Genomic DNA, 20076 nt, shown 5'->3' with positions numbered 1-20076 from the left:
GGGTTTGTTAAGGCAGAGCATTTCGTTGTTGCTATTCCAGGTTAAATTTAAGTGTGTGCCCTCCTCCATTCCCCACTGTTTTTCTCTCTGTTACCCACCTCCCCCATAGCTCCCTTCACTCATTTTTTTTTTTCCTCCTTCCTAATTGTGCTCAGGGAATTTAGCAGCACTGTGGGAAGAAAACCTTGAAGCTTGGAGCCTGTTCTGTTGTCCAAGGAGGGCTCTGGCTGCCCATGAGCACATCTGTGCTTGAGGGACCCCTTCTCCCCTTGCTCTTCAACAGGCAGGACACACAGCAAGAGTGGAGGAAACGGAAGGGCAAGTGCTTGGGGAAGCAGAGTTGTGGTGAAAAAAGTAGTTAAGGGATTGAGACTGAAAAGACACTGAGGATTGTCACTTTGTAGGTTCAGTGTGCATAGATCTTACGTTAAAAAATTCCTCTTCAGGTTCTTTAGGGCAAAAGGTTTGATTTAAAGTAAAAATCACTGTGGTTTTTTTTTTTTCTTACTTAAGCTACACATTCTAATAAATTAAAAGCCAGTGAAAATTTAAGACTGTAAAAGTTTAGTGGCTCCATTTATATTTTATATAAATACTAAATCTAAAGTTAGAAACTTGTGTTCACAGGCTTAGAAAGCCTTTCAAAAGACTTTTATGGTTATCTTTTTGAATAGTACTTGATAGTTTGACCACTGTGAGGTTAAGAAGCCTTTTTTTGTTTGGGTGATTACTCACCATTCAAATACAGCACATTAGTGATGGTGGCCTCATGTATTATGGATGAAGGCCCTTGCTGTTAATACAGATCTTACCTTTGAGCCAGTCAAAGCCTTTATTTAGCAATGCAAAAGCAGAAAATGAGAAAGGTGGGTTGTGTGTCACACAGGCGCATGTGAACTTCATTAATACCCAAATGTGCATTTGCAGTCCAAGGCAGAGCTCTAGAACTGATTTTGGGGGGTGCTGCTTGGGGATGAGGGTGGGGTTTTCTGGGACCACACCTAGGGGTTTGCAGGGATCAGACCTGGGACTTGCAGGGTCATTCCCAGGGTCACAGGATGTCAGAGCTCTGTGCTCAGGTTGCTTCATTTCTCCACTGGCAGTGTACCTTCAGTGTTGCACCATGTGCTCTTCAGCCCGTGTGTGCCTTAGCTGTCTTTTCCAGATTGTTTTTCAGATTTTTTCCAGATTGTTTCTTCACCTTTTTCCCCCACCTTAGTTGTTTTCAAGAATTCCTGCCTCTTTTGGGTTGTTCTGTACAGTACATCTACTCTAGCTTCCCCTTTTTTCAGGGAGAGAGCAGCTAGAAGAGCTGGGAGCTGGGGTGTTTAATCTGGACAAAAGGAGGCTCAGAGGGACCTTCTCTCTCTCTACAACCTAAAGGAGGTTGAAACCAGGTGCCAATCAGCCTCTTCTTCCAGTCCCATCAAGCAACAGGACAAGAGGAAATTGAATTTGTGCCAGGGGAGCTCTAGTCTGGATATGAGGGAAAATGTGTGGATGTGGCATTTGGGGCCAGGTTTTAGTGGTGAATACGGTGGTGCTGGGTTAACAATTGGACTCAATGATCTCAGAAGCCTTTTCCAGCCTTAATGATTCTATGGATCTGTGAACTCCACATTCATCACCAGACTTTCAGAAGCCTGAGTGTTCTGCTCTTTGCTAGGCAGCCTTGTTACTGCCCTGGTAGGAGCAAAAGGGGTGGGGGGGGGAAGGTGGGAGTGGATAAATAACTTTTTGTGCTCTCTAACATGCGCGTTCGCTTTTCTTTACCCTTCAGCATAAGGTTGCTCACAGTGGGCTTGCTGTTCTTCATTTCTGCTGTGTGCCTGCATTTCTGTTTGACTGTTTTAAATAGTATGTTTGCATGGGGCTGAAAGAACCTTCTGTATTATAAAAGATGAAAACTTCAGCTCTCTGTTAAGTCAGAAAATTGAGACCAACATGGCTACTTGTGCTGCTGCTTCTCAGGCTGTTTGGAGCTACAAGGGAAAACAGCAATGGAAACTGGTTTTATTGCCTGTCTTTCTGATTTTAGGTAAATATTCTTAATTCTTTTTCATGGATAAATGTTTCTTCTTGGTAAACAGTGTTGCTACCTTTTGTATCTCAAGCTGAAAATAGGACTGCGGAGGGAGAGAAATTGATAATGAAGTGATTTAGTGTTTTATTTGGTGTTCTTTCTACATGAATTGCACTTTGTGTGTTTGGTTTTCTGCTATACTGAATTCTGTCAAATTCATGTCAGTTTTGTAGCCAGAATGCATATCTGGCTCCCTGCTTGGGCTTCTGAGCACAATGGCTGATTTGGTAAACTTGACATTTTTCCAAAGGGGATTAGTTGCTGTGTAGGAATTGTTATGATCATTTCACTGAAAGCACTTCTGAGTCTCTTTTGCTTATCTGATATTTAGGGGTTTATATATTTGGGCATTCAGGAACTTGGTGGGGGGGAGGGAGTATGGAAGTCAGACAATTAACTTTTTGCTCTTTAAATAGGTCCTAATTAATGTACACTGGAAATAAAACCGTACTCACAGTGTTTAAGATGCCACTGGATTTGTTCTTAAACACATTTCTTAGTCAAGCTATTGAGTTCATTTTAGAATGTGGTCTTCAGGTTCTATGGTATGATTTAAAATAGAGGCTCCTGGGGGTTCTTTTAAAATTAAGCTTAGTATCAGAATTTGGATTTTATTTCTTTTGAATCTTGTTGCCTTAAAAAAATAATCTGAGTTTGGAGCTGCAAGAATTCTTGAAGGAGTGATTCTACAGCAGTATTTAGGTGCAGTCCTGTGTGACCAGAGCCTCTCTGTCTCACAAGGCAGCAGCTGCTGTTTGACTTCCATCAGGTCTCACTTCTGCCTGATGCCAGCCCATGTATTCAATTGTACTTCATGTTTCAAACAACTTTACCCTGCTGGGAACCTGGGAAGGGTTGCATTGAGCTCTTTCCTTTTATGATTTTTGTAACTTACTACTTTTTTTCCTCACTATTCAAAATTATTGTTTCAAAGTAGTTTTTATGTAGCTTCTTTAGTTACAAAAGTAAGTTTATGAATATTGGGAAATAAAATGTGTTCTCTTCCCCTTTCTGTTGTCAAGCTTCCTCTGTAATAATATGTCCATATTCTTTATAGTTTCAGTGCTGGCAAAGCTTCCAGTTAGATGATGAAATATGTTTCAGATCTATTTTATTAACTGCTCTGGCCGTGCTAAATGCACATCAAAATCATCTGTTACATTTCTGGTTTACATTGTTGTATTCCTGTCCTAGTGAAACATGAGCTTTGAAAGGCACAGCAGTGGAAAAATCCTGCTCGAAACCTCTCTTAATCATAGATTTAAGTATGACTGTGTGCATACTGGCAGACTTCTGTTTTGGGCAAGTGCATGTTACTGTGAACTAATAGAGAAATTCACATAAAATACTGCTAAGCTGTAAAAAGCAATGTGAAAACTGTGTAGCAGTATTCTGACCTTGTAATGATTTACAGCTGGAAGAGCAGAGCTGAGTATGGAAAAAAAGAACAAACTTCAGCTTCATGCAAAGGGCTTTTTAAAGTTTATTTTTATTTATTTTTCCCTTTGCTCTCTGAGCTGTAGCAGTTCAATACTCTTTGTAGTTTTGCCTCTTACAAATGGACCAGAAATCCCACGTGGGAGACAGAGGTGGCATTGACACTGCAGGGGAGGACTTTCAGCAGGGAAATACTTGGATACAGAGAGACAGTCAGCTCTTCTTCAAAGAGCTTTAGAGAACTGCTCTGTGTGGTACAGGGAGTACAAAAATGAAGGACCAAATTGAGCCTTATGTGCCAAGGGAGCTGGAGAGGATGAGTGTGTGAAGCAGGACTGGAGAGCTGGGAAGTGGGTAAATGAGCACAGCAAGGGAGCATGAAGGCCAAGTACTTGAAATGAGAAGGGAGGGAGAAAGGAGAGAACATCGTAAATACATGAGGCATTAATAATGTCCAGGGAATGGTAGGAGATGAGGAAATAATTGAGAAGCAACTAAGAGCATGAAATATACCTCTGTTGTTTCAACAGCCAGAAATACAAAGGGAGGATGTATTACTTGGGATCCTCATCCCAAAGCTCTGAAACTGCAGGAATGTTCCAGCTTCTGAGGAGCTTTAACAAGGGCTGAGGAGGACCAGTGTGGCTGGGTGGGATCTTCAGGGTGACTGTGCTGAGCTATGGGAAGGCAGCTCCAGCTGGGATTCATCTCTCCTTGGTCTTGTGTTGTCATTCTTCCCTGTTGACCCCCTCATCCCACCTATCCCCATTCCCCCAACTCTGAAATACTTGTTATTTTCATGTATATGCACCTGGTGGAGATTTTTAGGAGACTGCAGAGACTGGTGCCCAGTTAATGTAATTTATTTTTCTATTTAGCTACATTAAATAGACGACTCGTCTGTTTGAGTAGGTAATTTGATTGATTGCCATTATTTTCATCCAATATGTGTTATTTCCAGTGTGTTAAAAGCAAATACTGCTTATCATGTGTCTTTTCTTCTTCCTTGTATAAGCCAAGCATATTCATTGTACAATAAGGACAAGTTTTACCAGCTATGACATGAACTATTGATATTTCTAATCTCTAAATTCATTTCTAGTCCACAAAATAGTCTTTAAGTTGTACCCATAGCTGCTGTACTGACTTAAGAGTCTCCTTTAAAAGTGTTCTTTCAGTTGCTTTTTAAATTGCAAACATGTATTCTGGCAGTCCTGTAGGTGTTATTTTTAATATTTGAGTTTATTCTTAGTGTTCAATGTTATTCTCAGTATTCAATACTATTCTTAATATTCAGTTTTGTTTTTAATATTTTAAAGCGAGTAGATGCTTTTCTGTAAGATTTAGTGCTTTTCCTTATTCTTAAATTTGTCTGGCAGTGTTATGGTATTTATTCAACTAGCTTGAATAAATGAAATGAGACTTGATTTCTGCAAACAAGGTATTTGGCCTCAAGAGTCATAGGTACTTGATTTTAAAAGCTGCTGTATGCATCTGTTACTTTCTGCCCTTAATAGTCTCAGTACAAAAAAGGGATCTGTTCAGGGTTTTTGTGGTTAAAACTGCTTTAGATGAAAAAATTGAGGACCTTTATTTTGCTTTGAAATCTCCCAACCAGAATTTAGGATCAGAGTTAACTTGGGGTTTTTGCTATGGGGGTATGGTCTCCCCTGTCTGCTGAAACACCCCTTAGACATGCAAAAATGTCTATGCTGACTTGAGCTGTAAGACCTCTTGGGTACTTCAGCCAGCTCTGTGTCTGTGACATTAGGGAGCAGTGGTGTGGTGTTTATGGGTTGCTCTAGAGAGAATAGTTGCAGAAAGCTGGGAGTTGTTGCTGTAACCTTTTCTGGCTTGGAAACTTGGCCAATAGAATGTACCTGTAATTTGCCATTTGTGCTGTGGACAGCTGCTGTCTGTGGTGCTGTTTGTTTGCAGAGTGCAGTCACTGTTGTATGACATTCTTGGGTTTGAGATTTATACTCCAAGTACAAATGTACTGCAAAGCCCAGAGGTACCAACCTCTGGTAGATACTGCCAAGGCTCTGTGTTACTGCCAGTGTCTTAGGCAAGGGTTGGCAATGTGAGTCTAAGCAAGGAGATAAAAATTGAATCTGGCAGATAAAGGCTGAAATGGCAGCTGAGCTCCACAATTCAAGTGTCCAAAGTCAAAATTACAGTTTAATATTCTCACCAAACACAGCTGAAAGCAAAATCTGAAACAGCTTAGTGGAAAGTTTCAAGTCACTGCACTTGGCAGGTATTGGCCTTGTCAACAGCATTAGCAAGGCTGTGGAAAATGCTTGGGTTCTGGTTTTGGCAGACAAAGAGTAACCACATAAAAATATTTGAAGTGTAATGTATTGTAGTGTAAGAAGGAAGAGCCTGTGTTTATTACTGCCTATGTGTTTGTAAAATCTGTGTGTGTTTTGCTTTGCTGTCTTCATTGGTTTTCCTGGTCTGTACAACTATTTACTGTGGAACACATTCACCTCTGAAATTGGAACTGGGAGTTAAGATGGAACCGAGGAACTGACACAGAATTAGTACGGTTTTGCTTTGAAATTTGTTGTCTTATCCTTCCTTTTGTATTTTTTTTTCCTCTTAAGATAGAAGACTAAGGGGCTAAAAATATGAACACTTTTCCTCCTCTTTTTCACCTCTAAAGCTTCTGATTAAAATTCCAGAAAACAGAATAGAATAGAGGCATTTGTTATAACAAGTGTAGTCTGGTAAGATTCATAAATTAGCTGATGCTCTCACATTAGGACAGGGTCATTACAACTCTGGCATTACATTTAGATATGCTTCAACTTTCATCTGCATGTCAGAAGACTTAGTGGTGGTGCTTCTGTTAGTTTCTTCTCTGTGTGAGTTTACTGTGTTTCTTTGTGTTTCATATTTTTTGGGTAGTCTCAGTTTCATTCAAATAAATATATTTGTTGCCTTTTTTTTTTTTTTTTTTTGATAAGCCAGGCTGTTTAAGGTTGGCACAGTGGCAATGTAAGGGCAGGGATTAGTGAGGAAAATGATGAATAATCCAGTCCTTCAATCTTGACTACTTTGTTTTCCCAGTGGTTTGTACCACCCTCATCATAACTGTGCTGTGTCTTTTGCTGATGTTCTTCAATGTCAGTTTTTAAGTTAAAATTATAAGGGACAGCCAGACCTGTTGTGGCATTTTTTCTGTGATTCATGCTGAGAGACTGATAGAAAAAACAGCTTCAAGAAGAGTGCAAAACCCAGAGTTGTTCCACATCTGGTCTGTTCCTGAAGTCTTAGTCAAGCTCTTCTGGGCTATGTAAATCAGGAACAAAAAATCACAATGAAGTTGTGGCATACTGTTGAGAGACATCCTTTCATGAAACTGTATTCTTTGTGCATAATTACTTAGAAATAATGATAAAAAAGTCATGATCCTCTATGTTCCTGAAGTCTCCAGAAGGTGCATGGTGTATGTTTTGTATCTTTCAGTGCATTTAATCCCAGTAAACCCTGTCAGGGAGGATGGGTTGAATCCTAAGAGCCGGAAGAGAATAATGCCTGATTTGCTGACGGAGCCTCCTGCCCTCGACCCCGTCTATGAAGCTCACGTGTACTGCAATATTCCCACCATCGCTGAGCGCAGCATGGAAGGTAAGCTTTGGCAGGGCAGAGCTCAGGGTAGCTGCTTGTTTCTTTGTGGTGTTATTGGAAATGTTAACTCTCTGCACTGTCAGTTCATTGCTGCTTGGAGAAGGTGGAGCAAATGCCAGCTAGTCACTGAATTATGTTAAATCATTCAAAACATGCTGCTGCTCTTCCCTTCCCTTTGTATCCTCTTCGTTGTCTTGATTTTTGGAAATTGTTCTGTGTCCAGCCAATAGTCAGCTACAGGTCTAAAACTGAAAGGGTTGGGAGGGGTATAGATATTTAATATTTGAATTGTAATTCTTGTTACATGTCAGCAGCATTTCAAACAGTTGACTTGGAATTCAGGAAGAAAAACCCCACAGAAGTAATTAATTTTGGAATTACAAGCCATTAGACATGGTCAGCTAGAAGGCATATTTGTATTCTTTACTCCACAGCAGCTGCAGCAAGTTTGAATGAAGTCTTTCATTAGCATATCCTACTAATAGTTATCAAATAAATCACAAACTAGTATATCAGAAAGATCCAGATTAGACATGCTGCAAAATCCATCATTATGATGGGGATCTGAAGAGAGGTATTATGAAAGTGGAATAACCTTATTGTGTTGACAGAGTTCAGTGCTTGAGTAGTGTTTTGTGTGGTTGGTGGCCTTCAGATGTACTGTGGAGATATGCTCAGTCTTGTATAACTTGTCTTGCAATGTGAAGTGAAATCTTTCTTGGGTTGCTAAATTGTAATTTCCTAGGGGTGTTTTCTTTCATTGCAATACCAAAGCTATCAAGCTAATGATACCTACTTTTTTTTTTTTTATTAAAAAAAGTGGATACAGGTAATTTTTTTTTTTCTTGTTTTCCCTTTCTTCACTTTAGGTCATGCTCCTCATTATTTTAAGCTGGTGTCAGTTCAAGTGCTGATTCGACACGGTGATAGGTACCCTTTGTATGCCATTCCCAAGACAAAGAGACCTGACATCGACTGCATGTTGGTGCCCAGCAGGTAAAATCCTTGAAGTTTGTCTGTACTAAGCTCTTTTTCTGCTTGAGAATAATTTTTTTCCTCTTCAGGAAACAATTTGTGCAGCCTGAATACCACTGTGTATTGCCATGGTTTAAAAAGCCAACCCCTGGATCCATGGTGCACAGTATTTTCTTTGAAACAAGAGCTATTACATGTTACCAGTTCAGACCAGAGTAAGATCTTCATATTTCTTTAAAAAGCAAAAGCTATTTAGTTGGATATTTAAGTTGCCATTCCTCTTAGATAAGTTTCTACATTTTGAAAATGTAAGTGCATTGTTTGAGATGATCTCATCCATTTCAGCTCAGCATGCTTCCCTTCATCTGAGTGCAAAAAGCTCTCAGGCAGTTCAGCACTACCATAAGAAAATTGATATTTGTATTTTATATTATTTTTTTCTTTTACTTTTCAGAAATATAGGCTATCAGAATTTTCCCTTATGATTTGTGTCAAAATTCAGGAAATAATGGGAGTTGTGCATTTAACTATTAAAATACAAGTTAACAGAAAGTGCTACTGTTTGCTACTTGACAACTACCCCTTTCCTGTAGTTACCTCTCTCTGTTTAGATCTGTCACAAGTCAGTCATTTGTGTCTAACTGCCACTGAAACATCATTTTCCTTTCTGTTTCAGTATAGTGCTTTTGTCTAACATCATGTCATTGTAGGTTGCTGAAAACTTTTCACACCTGAATCACTTTGAGCTGCAGATATGATCTGAATTGCTTCTTTGTGGCAGAACCTTCCTTTTTTGTTTAGATTCTACTCACTGATACAGATGCATTATAGTGAAGAGCAGTAGAAAAACCCACTGATGATGTAATTTCCCAACCTCTGCCATGGCTTGTTTGATTAGATGTAAATACTTTTAAGTAGGATGATGATGATGATTTTTCATCAGAGGACTTACCAGTGAACCTACTGAATACTTAAAAGAAAAATACCAAGATGTGTTAGCAAAACCTCAGGCAAATCTATCCCTTCATGGTGCTGTCCCCTCAGCAGTGTCAGCTCTGAGATTTCAGTGGCTGAGGGCTGTCTGTGTTCCTGCATACATTACTCAGGAAAAGAGGCACAGTAGGTGCACAAAGCAGTGTAGATGGACCATAAATACCTTTTTCCAGAATGGCATGGTATCTCCTCTGTCTTTAATTCCACACCAGAAAAGCCAGAACATTATTTCTTGACTCACAAATGGCTTTACTCTGTTGTGCTGGAGGTGTTAATGCCACACTGAAAGTACATTTCACCTTAGTGCCTGGGAGGATCTTGGAGCAGATCTTCATGGAAGAAATTTTTAGGCAAGTGCAAGACAAAGAGATGATCCAGGACAGCCAGCACAGCTCAGGGCAAATATGCCTGGCCAGTCTGGTGGCCTTGTGTGATGGGGTGACTGAGACAGTGGTCAAGGGAAGACTGACCAGTGTCATCTACCTGGAATTCTGTAAGGCTTTCAGGGTGGTCCCTCATGGCATCCTTAACTCCCTTAATCTCCAGCTGGAGAGATGTGGATTGGAAGGGTGGACTGCTCAGTGGGTGAGGAATTGGCTGAATGGATGCAGAGGTGATCAGAGCTCTGTGTCCATGGAAGCCCGTGGTGAGTGGTGTCCCTCAGGGCTCTGGGACCAGTGCTCTTCAATCCCTTCATTCCTGACATGGACAGTGGAGTTGAGTGCACGCTCAGCAAGTTTGCACTGACAAGAAATTTGTGTCCAGCTTGAGAAATGGATCCATGAGAAACTCAACAGGATCAAGAAGTTCAAGAGGTTCACCTGGCTCAGGGTAATCGCAGCCATGGGTGCAGACTGGGAGGAATCACTGAGAATAGCCCTGCAGAGGACTTGGGGGTTCTGGTGGCACGAGCCAGCAGTGTGCACTGGCAGCCCAAGAGGCCAGACATTGGCTGCTCCTTTTCTGTGTTCACACTTCAGCTTCCAGCAAAATGCCTGTTTTGTCAAGAGGTGTCATCCAGGGGTCTGGTCCAACCTCCTTCAGGAGAAGTTGCATTTCCTTGAGAGCTACCTAACTCCAGAAGCACTCTGTGCCTACTGCAAACTGAATAGCTTCCTGAAATTAGATGTGCTTTCCTGAGACTGCTGTGAGGAGACCAAACTTCAGTTATCTCTACCACAGAGTGGAGTGGGAGTTCTTTTAATAAAAAATGAATTTTTCTAAGAGGATGGAAAATGAATTGTTTGCTAATAGCTATGATAACATTTTTAATGACCTGCCTGTAAGGGGTGAGATTATTTCCAGCATGAAATGCTAAGTAGAGAAATATGATCCAGATTCCTATTGGAGTTCCTAAAGGCTCTGATCTGATCTTTCTTAATATCTGTCATGTTAGAATGTATGTGAGAAAGCTTTATTGAAAAGATGCTAACTGCAAGTGACAGTGTTAGATGAGTAGCTGTGTTTCTCAATATTAATGTGCCACATGGGACCTCAGTTTTGTATTTGTCAGAAAAGCTTTTATAGCTGTTTCCAATTCAGTTTCAGGCAAGGAGTACAACATGAAGGCCCTGAAGTCAGAAAAACTACCCATAAAAGGCAAGGAAGTAGTGTGGCTTTGACACAGAATGACCAAGTGGAGCAGTTGAGAGGGCACAGTCAAGCTCTGGGGAGGCCAGAGGGGGAACACTTATGGCTCTCACTGATTTGTGAAGCATTAGAGCATCACTGTGTAAATGACACATCCCTTACCACTCACAGCCACTGAAAGACCTCCTCTCCTCAAGTACAAAATCTGTGTAAAAGAGCATCTCCTCTCCTAATTTTGGGCAGCAGAAAGATTAAAGGAGTTGGCTCTGCACCATTCTGTCCAGATGTGTTAAAGCTGACCTTACTAAATAAAGCTAGAATTAAGCCATTGTATTGAATGGAACATTCATTACTTCAGCATCAGGAAGTTATTTGCTGTGTTTGGCTGTAAGGCTTATATGCCTTTGTGATGTAAATTCGGAGCTTGATTGTAAATGTATTTATATAGGGAGTGTGACAGGGTCTGTAATCACTGCCTTTGAACTGAGGCTTTCTTGCTGCTTTACAGTTGAGCTGAGATGTCTGATGGAAAGTCTGGCTTGTTTAAGCTTTCTGGACTTAGAACATCAGATAAGCAAGCTGCTCATATGCAGGCTGCTCTTTATTTGACTTGGCATTCAGCTGATGGAATTCATTAATTAAGCAGATTATGCCACAGCCCCGTGGACTTCTAATGGATATGCAAAGTAGCCTTGAGGTCACGCTTGGGTTTTGTGAATTATGGATTGTGACATATAAGTGTGGAATGAATATAAGCAAATGGATTAAATGCTTTGGAGATTTCTTCCATCTAAAACTTCAATTAATGTTATTGTTATCATTTATATTGTTCCGGATGCAAACTTCCAAAGGGAACCAAATAACACATACTTATTTCCTCAAGAAAATGACTTGAATGATGTTATGAAAATCTGTTCATTGTAGTATTTGCTTATGGGGGAAAGCAATTAATCCCACACATTTTTTTCCTTATGTAGCTTACATTTATAGTGTCAAAAGTAAAAAATATGCAGTGTTTCTTCGCTGTGTTTGTATGTGAGAGAGAAGAAATGCTTTTTGGAAGATGCTAAAATGATTTCAGAAGACTGCTATAATTTATAGTTAGCTGGGTTAATTAGCATATACTTGAAGACATTTTGAGAGGTGTTGATGGTAATCATAAGAAGCTTAGTAACAAATACTGAAATTTTAGGTTCAATATGCACATGTTTTGAAACTGCCACAAAAATGAGCTGAGAGCTGGGAGATGAGACAAGTATCATACTGTGAGCTGAAGGGGGTGTGGATCTGACTTGGAGTGAGGTCAAAGTAGGATCCAGACCAGAGTCAGGTGAAGAAAGGTCCTTGAGGCCTCTGCTGACTTTAAATAGAGCCAGACAGTGGTGGAGGAGATGGAATCACAGAGCCATGGAACGGTTTGGCCTGGAAGGGACCTCACAGATCCTCTCATTCCAAGCCCCTGCCAGGGGAGCAGTGTGGAGTTTGTTATAAAAATGTACAAGCTGTGAGACCTTTATGAATAAGTAATCCCCAACTGTACTACTACTGCCTTAGGATCGCTTCTGTAGACTACACTGATCTATTGTTGGGTTTAGTGCCATTTTCCTTTCATTTGTTTTCTAAAAAGCACACAGTGTAGTAGTCCTTTGATCTCACACTTCTTTTTTTTGCCTACTTGAACTTCACAGAAAATACATGTTACTTTTGCTTGAAGTTACTTAAAATGCAAAAAATCATTTTAGAAAGAGAAAGGGACTTGCTCTTGGGATAGTTTGCAGGCAGAATCTTGTATTGTATGATTACAGAAAAGTCATGTTTGTGTGTCTGAAGCCTGGTGGGGTCACATTTGCTCACCGAGTGATGCACTGAGGGCTCTGCAACTCCTTGTGAGAAGCCTGGTCCTCTCAGCTTTTGCCATGCGTTTTTGTATTAACTCCTTAAGGAAAAAGGAAATTTTGTTGAAGGATGCCAGCTCTGTTCCTGGCAGAAATACGTAATATAGTTCAAATAGTTGTGCAATATTTCTTTCCACGTACACTGGTTATAATGTAGCAATAAAAGGTGATACTAAAGCATTTTAAGACCTTTGCAAATATGATATTTAAATGTTGATTAGGGATTTAAATGTTGGTCCATTTTAATGCTAGTGCGTGAAAACCAGAGTATTCAATCTGGGATCTGTTATCCCAGTACTTAGGTTGTAAATAACAAAAAGATCAGCTGAATTAATTATTTGAGGGAAAGGAAGCATCATCAGTTTTGTTACAGATAAAATTTATTCTATTGTACACAAAATCACTAAAAGACAAATTAGCAGGTTTTAAATAAGGGAACCAAATGTTAAAATTGGGAAGTGTGGCTGTTGTTAGTGGATTTAAATGAAAAGCTGTTCCATTTTCTGACAAAAATTGAAATAGTTTTTATATTTTGACCTTTTGCAAATGTGGTAGCTTACCATTGTAAGGCCAGGAAAATTACAGAAGGATATCTCTTTAGTTCATTTTTATTTTCTGATTACTCTTATGGAAATAAAATTTTAAGGATAATTCAGTCTTTACAACTGTACAACTGAGCAATTTCCTTTGCTTCCTGCTCCAGCAGCCCCAGCAGCCTCAGCCGTGTTGCCTGGATACTCCATCTCCTGCAGCATCTGTAAATTGGCCAATTCAACAGGAGGATTCATATTCTAAATAAAAGCCAAGTCTTGGGGTGGGAGGGGGAATGCTTTGTCAGCTGGGAGCCTGAGTGCTGCTGCAAGTCTTGCTGCTGAGAAAAATAGGTGTTTGTTTGCCCAGTTGTACAGGGATATCTATTTAACAAGAAGTAAGCTTTGAATTTCTATTCAGAAAGATGTCCAAGAGTCTATTCCATAATGCACTTCTGCAGGCATGTGCTTATCTTGTGCTCACTTTAAATATAGGGTAATCCAAAGTTAAGTAAATTGCATCTCTGTGTCTAATATTATTAATACTCTGTATTAATACACTGGAATATAAAATAATCAATTATCATCCCTTTTGAAATTTTATCTTAAAAGTTAATTTATTTTGCCTACCATTTTTTTCTGAAAAATCCTTTTGCAAAGTACAGATAAATACTTCTATTTCTTCTTCCCTTTCTTTCTTCCTACAAGTGATTGCTGGCAGTTTTATCAGCACAGATTTGATTCCATTAGAATTCTTTCAGGCTTTTGTAAGCAAAGCAGCAAAAGAAGCAGAATGGATAATGCAGTTATTTTAGTTTTCTTTCACGTGTATTTCCAGAACTTATTAATTAAATGAACAGAGTTTAAGGAAAACTTTGATTGTCAGTTTATTCATGTGTAGTGTTTTATGACGTTCAAAATTTAGAAAATTGGTGGTTCAACCTGCTACCTCTGTAATAAGCTTAAAAAGCCATTTCCTAATGGGTGTAATTTAATTTTCTCAACTTAATTCTTCCATTTTTAGATTTCACTGCTGGGCTGTGAAAATACTGCAATGTATAAAATGTTCTGTTGGAAATTTTCATCTGGAGCTGGAGTAAGCTTCTAATGTATGATTGTACCACAGGAAGCATCCACTGCTTGAGAAACATAAACCAGGCTTTGTTCCTTTCTCTGCTTTGCAAATACTAATCTTCAGTTGCCTTGTTAAAATTACAATATACAGAAGAAGCTGTGGATTTAGAATATCATTAATTGGCTGGTTTTCCTTTAATCTGAAGTAAAATGAAAAAACTAGTCTGATTTTTAATCTCATTCTGCTTTTTATCTCATTTTGCATTTTTTTCTTACTGGCAGTTCTGGCATAATTGTAACATTTTCCTGCCAGGATTGTTTTTTTTCCTGAAGAGAAATTAGATATTGGAAAATTCAAGTTTTATAAAATGGTATGAGTTACCTTTCTGTTGACAGACACTGATTCTTATGAGCCCTCCTGTATATGCAGGCTGTAAGCAGAGCTCTGCAAGAGGTCCTCTCGTGTGAGTTTCTAAGTGAGCATGGATGTCTTTGTCCTAGCAAACTTCCATTCCAGACTCTCATTCCTGCTTTAGTGGTGTTATTGCTCCCTCTGGTGTGTCCTGCAAATCAGGCTTCTTTTTAAGACCTGAGATTTTTATATCAAAAATAGTTTATCCTTCTAACAAATGTAAATATGAGCAGTAAACACAAATCCCAGAGTTCTGTAAGAGATCCCTGACAACATTTTTTTATACATGTATTTTTTAAGCAACATGAAAATAACTGTATTCAAGCTGAACATCCTATTCAGACAAGAACTATCTGGAGCAGAGTTGGGTTGCCAGGCAGTTTCTGATGTAGTTCTGCACAAAATTAGAGAGGTGACTGTGTAAACTTTGATAACTGTTGACATATAGCAAGGAAATCCCCACTTGTGTAATGCATTTCTACTGTAGGAACGTGACCACAGATTTATTTTTTAAATGTTCAGATTACCTTTGGGTTACATTGTGGGATTTTTTGTACCTGTAGCTTTCTGTGCAGCAGTACCACAGTGAGCTGAATCCATGGTGTATTCGAAATTTCCAGTGCACTGTGGGAGATTTAAGCATTCTTTCACTGACTTGAACTCTGTGAGTTAACTTGGATATTTTAGTGAATATCTCTTCCAGCTGCATTCATTATTTCATGGCAGGGTATCTTACTTGTGTACGTGTCCAGGAGTGTTGGCCTCTTTCTTCCTGGATAAAAGTGCAGTACTCCAAACTGATTCCAGTTTTAATGGGGCCACTGGCTACTGCTTTCCAGTCCCACATAACTGAGACTACACATACTATTTGATTTGAGGCTGAAGGAAGTAGAAATAAAAGCTGAGATTGCGGTCAGCATTGCACATTACAATATCTGAGAATTCCTTCAAGACTGTATTTGAACCCCTTTAGATTATAACTGGCTTTGGCTGTGCTGTTAAAGAGCATTGGTACTTCAGAAAAGAGAGAAGCTTGGAGGTTTTTTAAAGGATTTTTTAATACCTTTTTTCATTTTAGTTCATAACAGTATTACTGACTGAATTCAAAGCAACCCCCAGAAATTGCTTTAAAATACTTAGTGAAAGGTATCATAATTTTAATGTGACAAGACATGTTTCCTTACAGTTCTTTGGTGGATAGTAAGTAGTTAGATTTCTTTTCCATACTTGCAAAAGTCCTGAGTAAAAGCAGATGTTGTCCCAGTGGGAAATAACCTCACATCATGAAATTTCTGAGGTGACATACTTGGAATACTTGACTCTCTCAAGCTGCTTTCCCATATGCTTTTGGAAGTTTTCACATTTTGTTTTTTTTATCTCTCTAGGAAACCTTCTCATCCTCAACTTGAAGCCTTCATTAAGCATATGTCCAAAGGGTCTGCAGCCCAAATGGATGGTTCTTTGAGCAGCCTGCCTCACTTCCCCAGTCATTCACTGTGTGAAATGGGAGAGCTTACGCAGACAGGTGAGTTCCCCTAGCAGCTCTGTCTCATCCTCTGCACTGTTAGACACAGTCTGCTTGAAAAGGGATCTTCTGATGCTCTTTATATTGACATAAATGCTTTTTTGTGGAAGCTTATTACGTTGGTCATATCCTAAGCTATGCTGGGATATGTAACTCAACTGTAAAAGTGGCAACAGTTGTAGAAACCATGTTTTGTCCTATAGCTTGACAATCCTGTTACACACTGGTCAATCTTGGCATTTCTTTTAACTTTGTAGCAAGTCAGAGCAATTTTCCTTCATGTTGCTTCACACCTCAGAACTCCTCTGTTACCCTTGTGACAAACAGCTCAGTCCCTCCTGAGGAAGATCTGGTGCTCTGTTGCTGATAGGGCTGGGATTCAAAGGGACCCTGCGTCCCCTACAAGAGATGCTGATGTAGCAGACAAACCTGGTGCTTGTGTTATGGAAATGCTTTGTACATCTGGTGCCTGTCAAATCCTTGTGTGTTCTGGGATCCCTTTGGAAGGAATCCTTGGCCACTGTCAAGCCTTGCAAAGTGGTATCTGGAGAAAGCAAGGCAGAACACCACCTAAATTTAACAAACACGTGGACTGTGTCACTGAGCTGGCATCTGGAGACTCCTGTGGCATGCAGCAAGGTGTACAGAGGTGTTCTAGTGCATAAAGAGTTCATGCCTATTGCTTTGCTGCTGTGCAAGAGATGTGGATTCTGAGACAGAGGTTTTGGCACTCTCCAGCTGGATAAGGCAGAGGTGTAGCATAAATTAACAAACAATTTAAATGCTCCCTGAAGGAAGATGGAGAAGGAAGCTTGATGGTATTGCTACACCTCACAATTGTTCTGTGAGTTTACACACTAATTTACATTGTGTCCTGACTGCTGGTGGTTTTATTGGCTGCCATAAATTTTCAGGAGCACAGCATTCTCTGCAGGCCTGAAAACCTGACTGAGGTGCAGTCTTCAAAAACTCCTTTTATAGTCATGTTAGACCCCACCACAGTCTGTGTTTTACTCCAAAGAATTAATATTAAACTACTGAGGTTTTAAACAAATCTTATGGAACCAACATATTTTCTGTATTTCAGGCTAGTTCCTAGAATCTGAGAGATACTGAAGAATAGCAAATTTCTCATGTTTCAGACAGTTTTCTTAACAGTCATCATAAGTGAAGTTCAGTTTTGTAAATTTATCAGTAAGGCTACTAGCTGTAATTTTTTTTTTTTTTTTGCATAACTGCAAAGATTCTAATCATGTGTTGTGATTTCTGTCAAAATTCAGGGGTTGTACAACACTTGCGAAATGGACAACTGCTCCGAGAAATTTACATTAACAAGCACAAACTGCTCCCTAGTGACTGGACAGCCAAGCAGCTCTACTTGGAGACCACGGGGAAAAGCCGAACCCTGCAGAGCGCACTGGCCCTGCTCTACACCTTTTTGCCAGATTTTGACTGGAAGAAAATTAACATGAGGCACCAGTGGAGCACCATTTTCTGCTCAGGAAGCTGTGACTGTCCCATGAGAAACCACTACCTGGAAGAGGAGCAGCGCAGGCAGTACAGCTTACGGGTGAAAAACAACAATTTGGAGAAAATATACGTGGATATGGCAAAGATTGTGGGCATTCCCACCAGGCAGCTGAGAGCTTCTAACCCAATAGATTCTCTCTTGTGCTATTTCTGTCATAATGTCTCATTTCCATGTACCAAAGCTGGCTGCATTGGTATGGAACACTTCAAAGTAATCAAGAGACACCAGTTGGAGGATGAGAGGGAAAGACAGGAGAAGAAACTTTACTTCTTGTATGCACTATTGGCTACTCATCCTCTCCTCAACCAGACTGTCAACAGGCTGCAGCGTATTGCAGAAGGCAAGAAGGAGGAAGTGTTTGTCCTCTACTCTGCACATGATGTCACCTTGTCACCTGTTCTTAGTGCCTTGGGCATTACAGAGGCCAGATTTCCCAGATTTGCTGCCAGATTAGTTTTTGAGCTGTGGCAGGATGGGAAGAGACCCAAAGAACACTTTATCCGCATCCTGTACAACGGTGCTGATGTCACATTCCAGACCTCGTTTTGCAAGGATCATTATAAACGTTCCAGCAAGCCAATGTGCCCACTAGAAAAACTTGTCAACTTTGTCAAGAGGGATATGTTCTTAATTTTTAACAGTACAAGCTACTATGATGCATGTCATAGGAGAGCACTGTAGAGAAGGGAGGAGGAAAGGAGGCAGTGTTAACTTATGTCTGATCTGTTTTCTGGCAGAGGCGCAGTTCAGTTTTCTTACTTCTCATATTTTCATGTGTAAGTACAGAAGGGTAATGCTTGAAACATCCTTCAAATAGTTTTATTTTCATTCAGGCTGCAGATGGCCTTCAGAAGAAGAACAAATGCCAAGGGTTATGTGTATGTGTACGCTCACAAATGCTGTTAACTGTTGTGATAAACCATGTGGTGAATGTAACTGGGCCCTTGCTTGATAGAGTGAGAGAGCATAGACTTTGTGTTTCTCTGTTCCAGAGCAATAATTGGATAGCCTAAGTTTAAAGCAAAAACTCCATTTTTTTCTATCACCATCTCACAGTCACTTTAAGCACTTAATGTCAGGGTCATTATGAATTCCAGGTGTCTGCATTAAGGCACTTAAAAGGAATTTTTGAATTTCTTTACTCAGAGGAAGCCTTCTAATATTATGGTCCTTAAAGCAAAATGCATATGTGTGTGTGAATACTTCCCTGAGCATGTACAAATGAGCAAGTACAAAGTGTGCCTTCTGCACCTCACAGACCTAGAAACCCTTGGCTATTGTTGCCAGTGCCAGAGAAGGGTGTACTGGAAAAGGGATACAAAACTCTACTCTCTGATTGCACTTCCAGCACTTTGAATAGTTCAAACACAGTCTAGAAACATGTAAAGGCCTTGTGACGTTAAAATAGATAGCAAACACTAACGGTACCACTAAACCTGAGTGGGAAATTAGGCTTAGAAATCAGTTTTATGGTGAAATGTTGGGCTCTTTCCCATTGTGAACACATTCAAGCTGTTGTGCTATGGTACAAATCAGTATTTTAGGAATTTGCTGTGGTGACTGCTTGAGACAGCTTGACTAAATACTGAGAAAACTTTGTAGTTGAGTTAGTATTTTTCTGGACTAGGAAGCTCTTATTTTGTAAGACCAGACTTGTACATATTGTACTGTGTATATTTATAACACAGTAGATTTTTCTTACTTGTTTAGTTTGTAAAGACTTGTAGAGTCTTGTAAAGACTTGTAAAGACTTTTTAGACATTTTTTCCCTTGATCAGGATGTTTAGACTTAAGAATAAACTGTCTGTTATGGGTAATTTGAACAATCAGTAGACATGAAAACTTCAGACTGCTTTCATCTCTGTAGGAGTAGTAAATTGAGAACCAATTTTTAATAGAATTCCTAGAAATTTTATAATGATGGAGGTTTTTTAACCTCTAGAAATAAACTAGTCTGTGAGTTGTGATTCAATGGTGCTAGTTTGTCAAAGAAAACATAACTCAGCATAAGTTCTCTGACTCTTGGCATTCCACTCTCTCTGTTTTCAATGCTGCATTTGAACATGTTTCTTTAAATAAAATTCTGGGGTCTCTTTGTGTTTTTGTGTGTTAAGTTTGTTGTGACTTCCTTAGCTGTTTGTAGGAACAAGGTGGATATTGTTAAGCTGCTTCTTGCATTTCTAACTTCTGCACCTAATCTGTCCTGGGCCCCAGTCTGGGCAGTAGCAAGTAAACATTTCATGAATACTGAACTAGAAATCCTGATAGAATATTTGGGGCTTTTGTACCATATTGGAATGGTAACCTTTCTGTCTAAGAGACTGGATCTGCTTGTGTGCTGGAGAGCAGACAGGAGGAGGGAATCTGAAAGTTGAGCTGACTGTAGAAATTACAT

At 39.7% G+C, this 20076-nt stretch overlaps 1 protein-coding gene across 3 annotated transcripts in view; it reads left to right on the top strand.

The window, feature by feature from the left end:
* PXYLP1 (2-phosphoxylose phosphatase 1) overlaps positions 1–19782 on the top strand; it is a 48310-nt gene extending 28528 nt beyond the window's left edge. For 2 of the 3 annotated variants that reach the window (XM_053952321.1, XM_053952322.1), the window contains exons 3-6: positions 6995–7156; positions 8026–8152; positions 16011–16150; positions 17431–19782. In XM_053952321.1, the coding sequence (XP_053808296.1) occupies positions 6995–7156; positions 8026–8152; positions 16011–16150; positions 17431–18362 (1361 nt within the window). In that variant the 3' untranslated portion in view covers positions 18363–19782. Of the gene's footprint in view, positions 1–1832; positions 2039–6994; positions 7157–8025; positions 8153–16010; positions 16151–17430 lie in introns of those variants that run through there. The other variant, XM_053952320.1, reaches the window with a different exon arrangement.
* Positions 19783–20076: the final 294 nt, after the last annotated feature.

Source organism: Vidua chalybeata, chromosome 10 (genome assembly GCF_026979565.1).
Source record: "Vidua chalybeata isolate OUT-0048 chromosome 10, bVidCha1 merged haplotype, whole genome shotgun sequence".
Taxonomy (NCBI): domain Eukaryota; kingdom Metazoa; phylum Chordata; class Aves; order Passeriformes; family Viduidae; genus Vidua; species Vidua chalybeata.
This window is presented reverse-complemented; position numbering and strand designations above follow the sequence as displayed.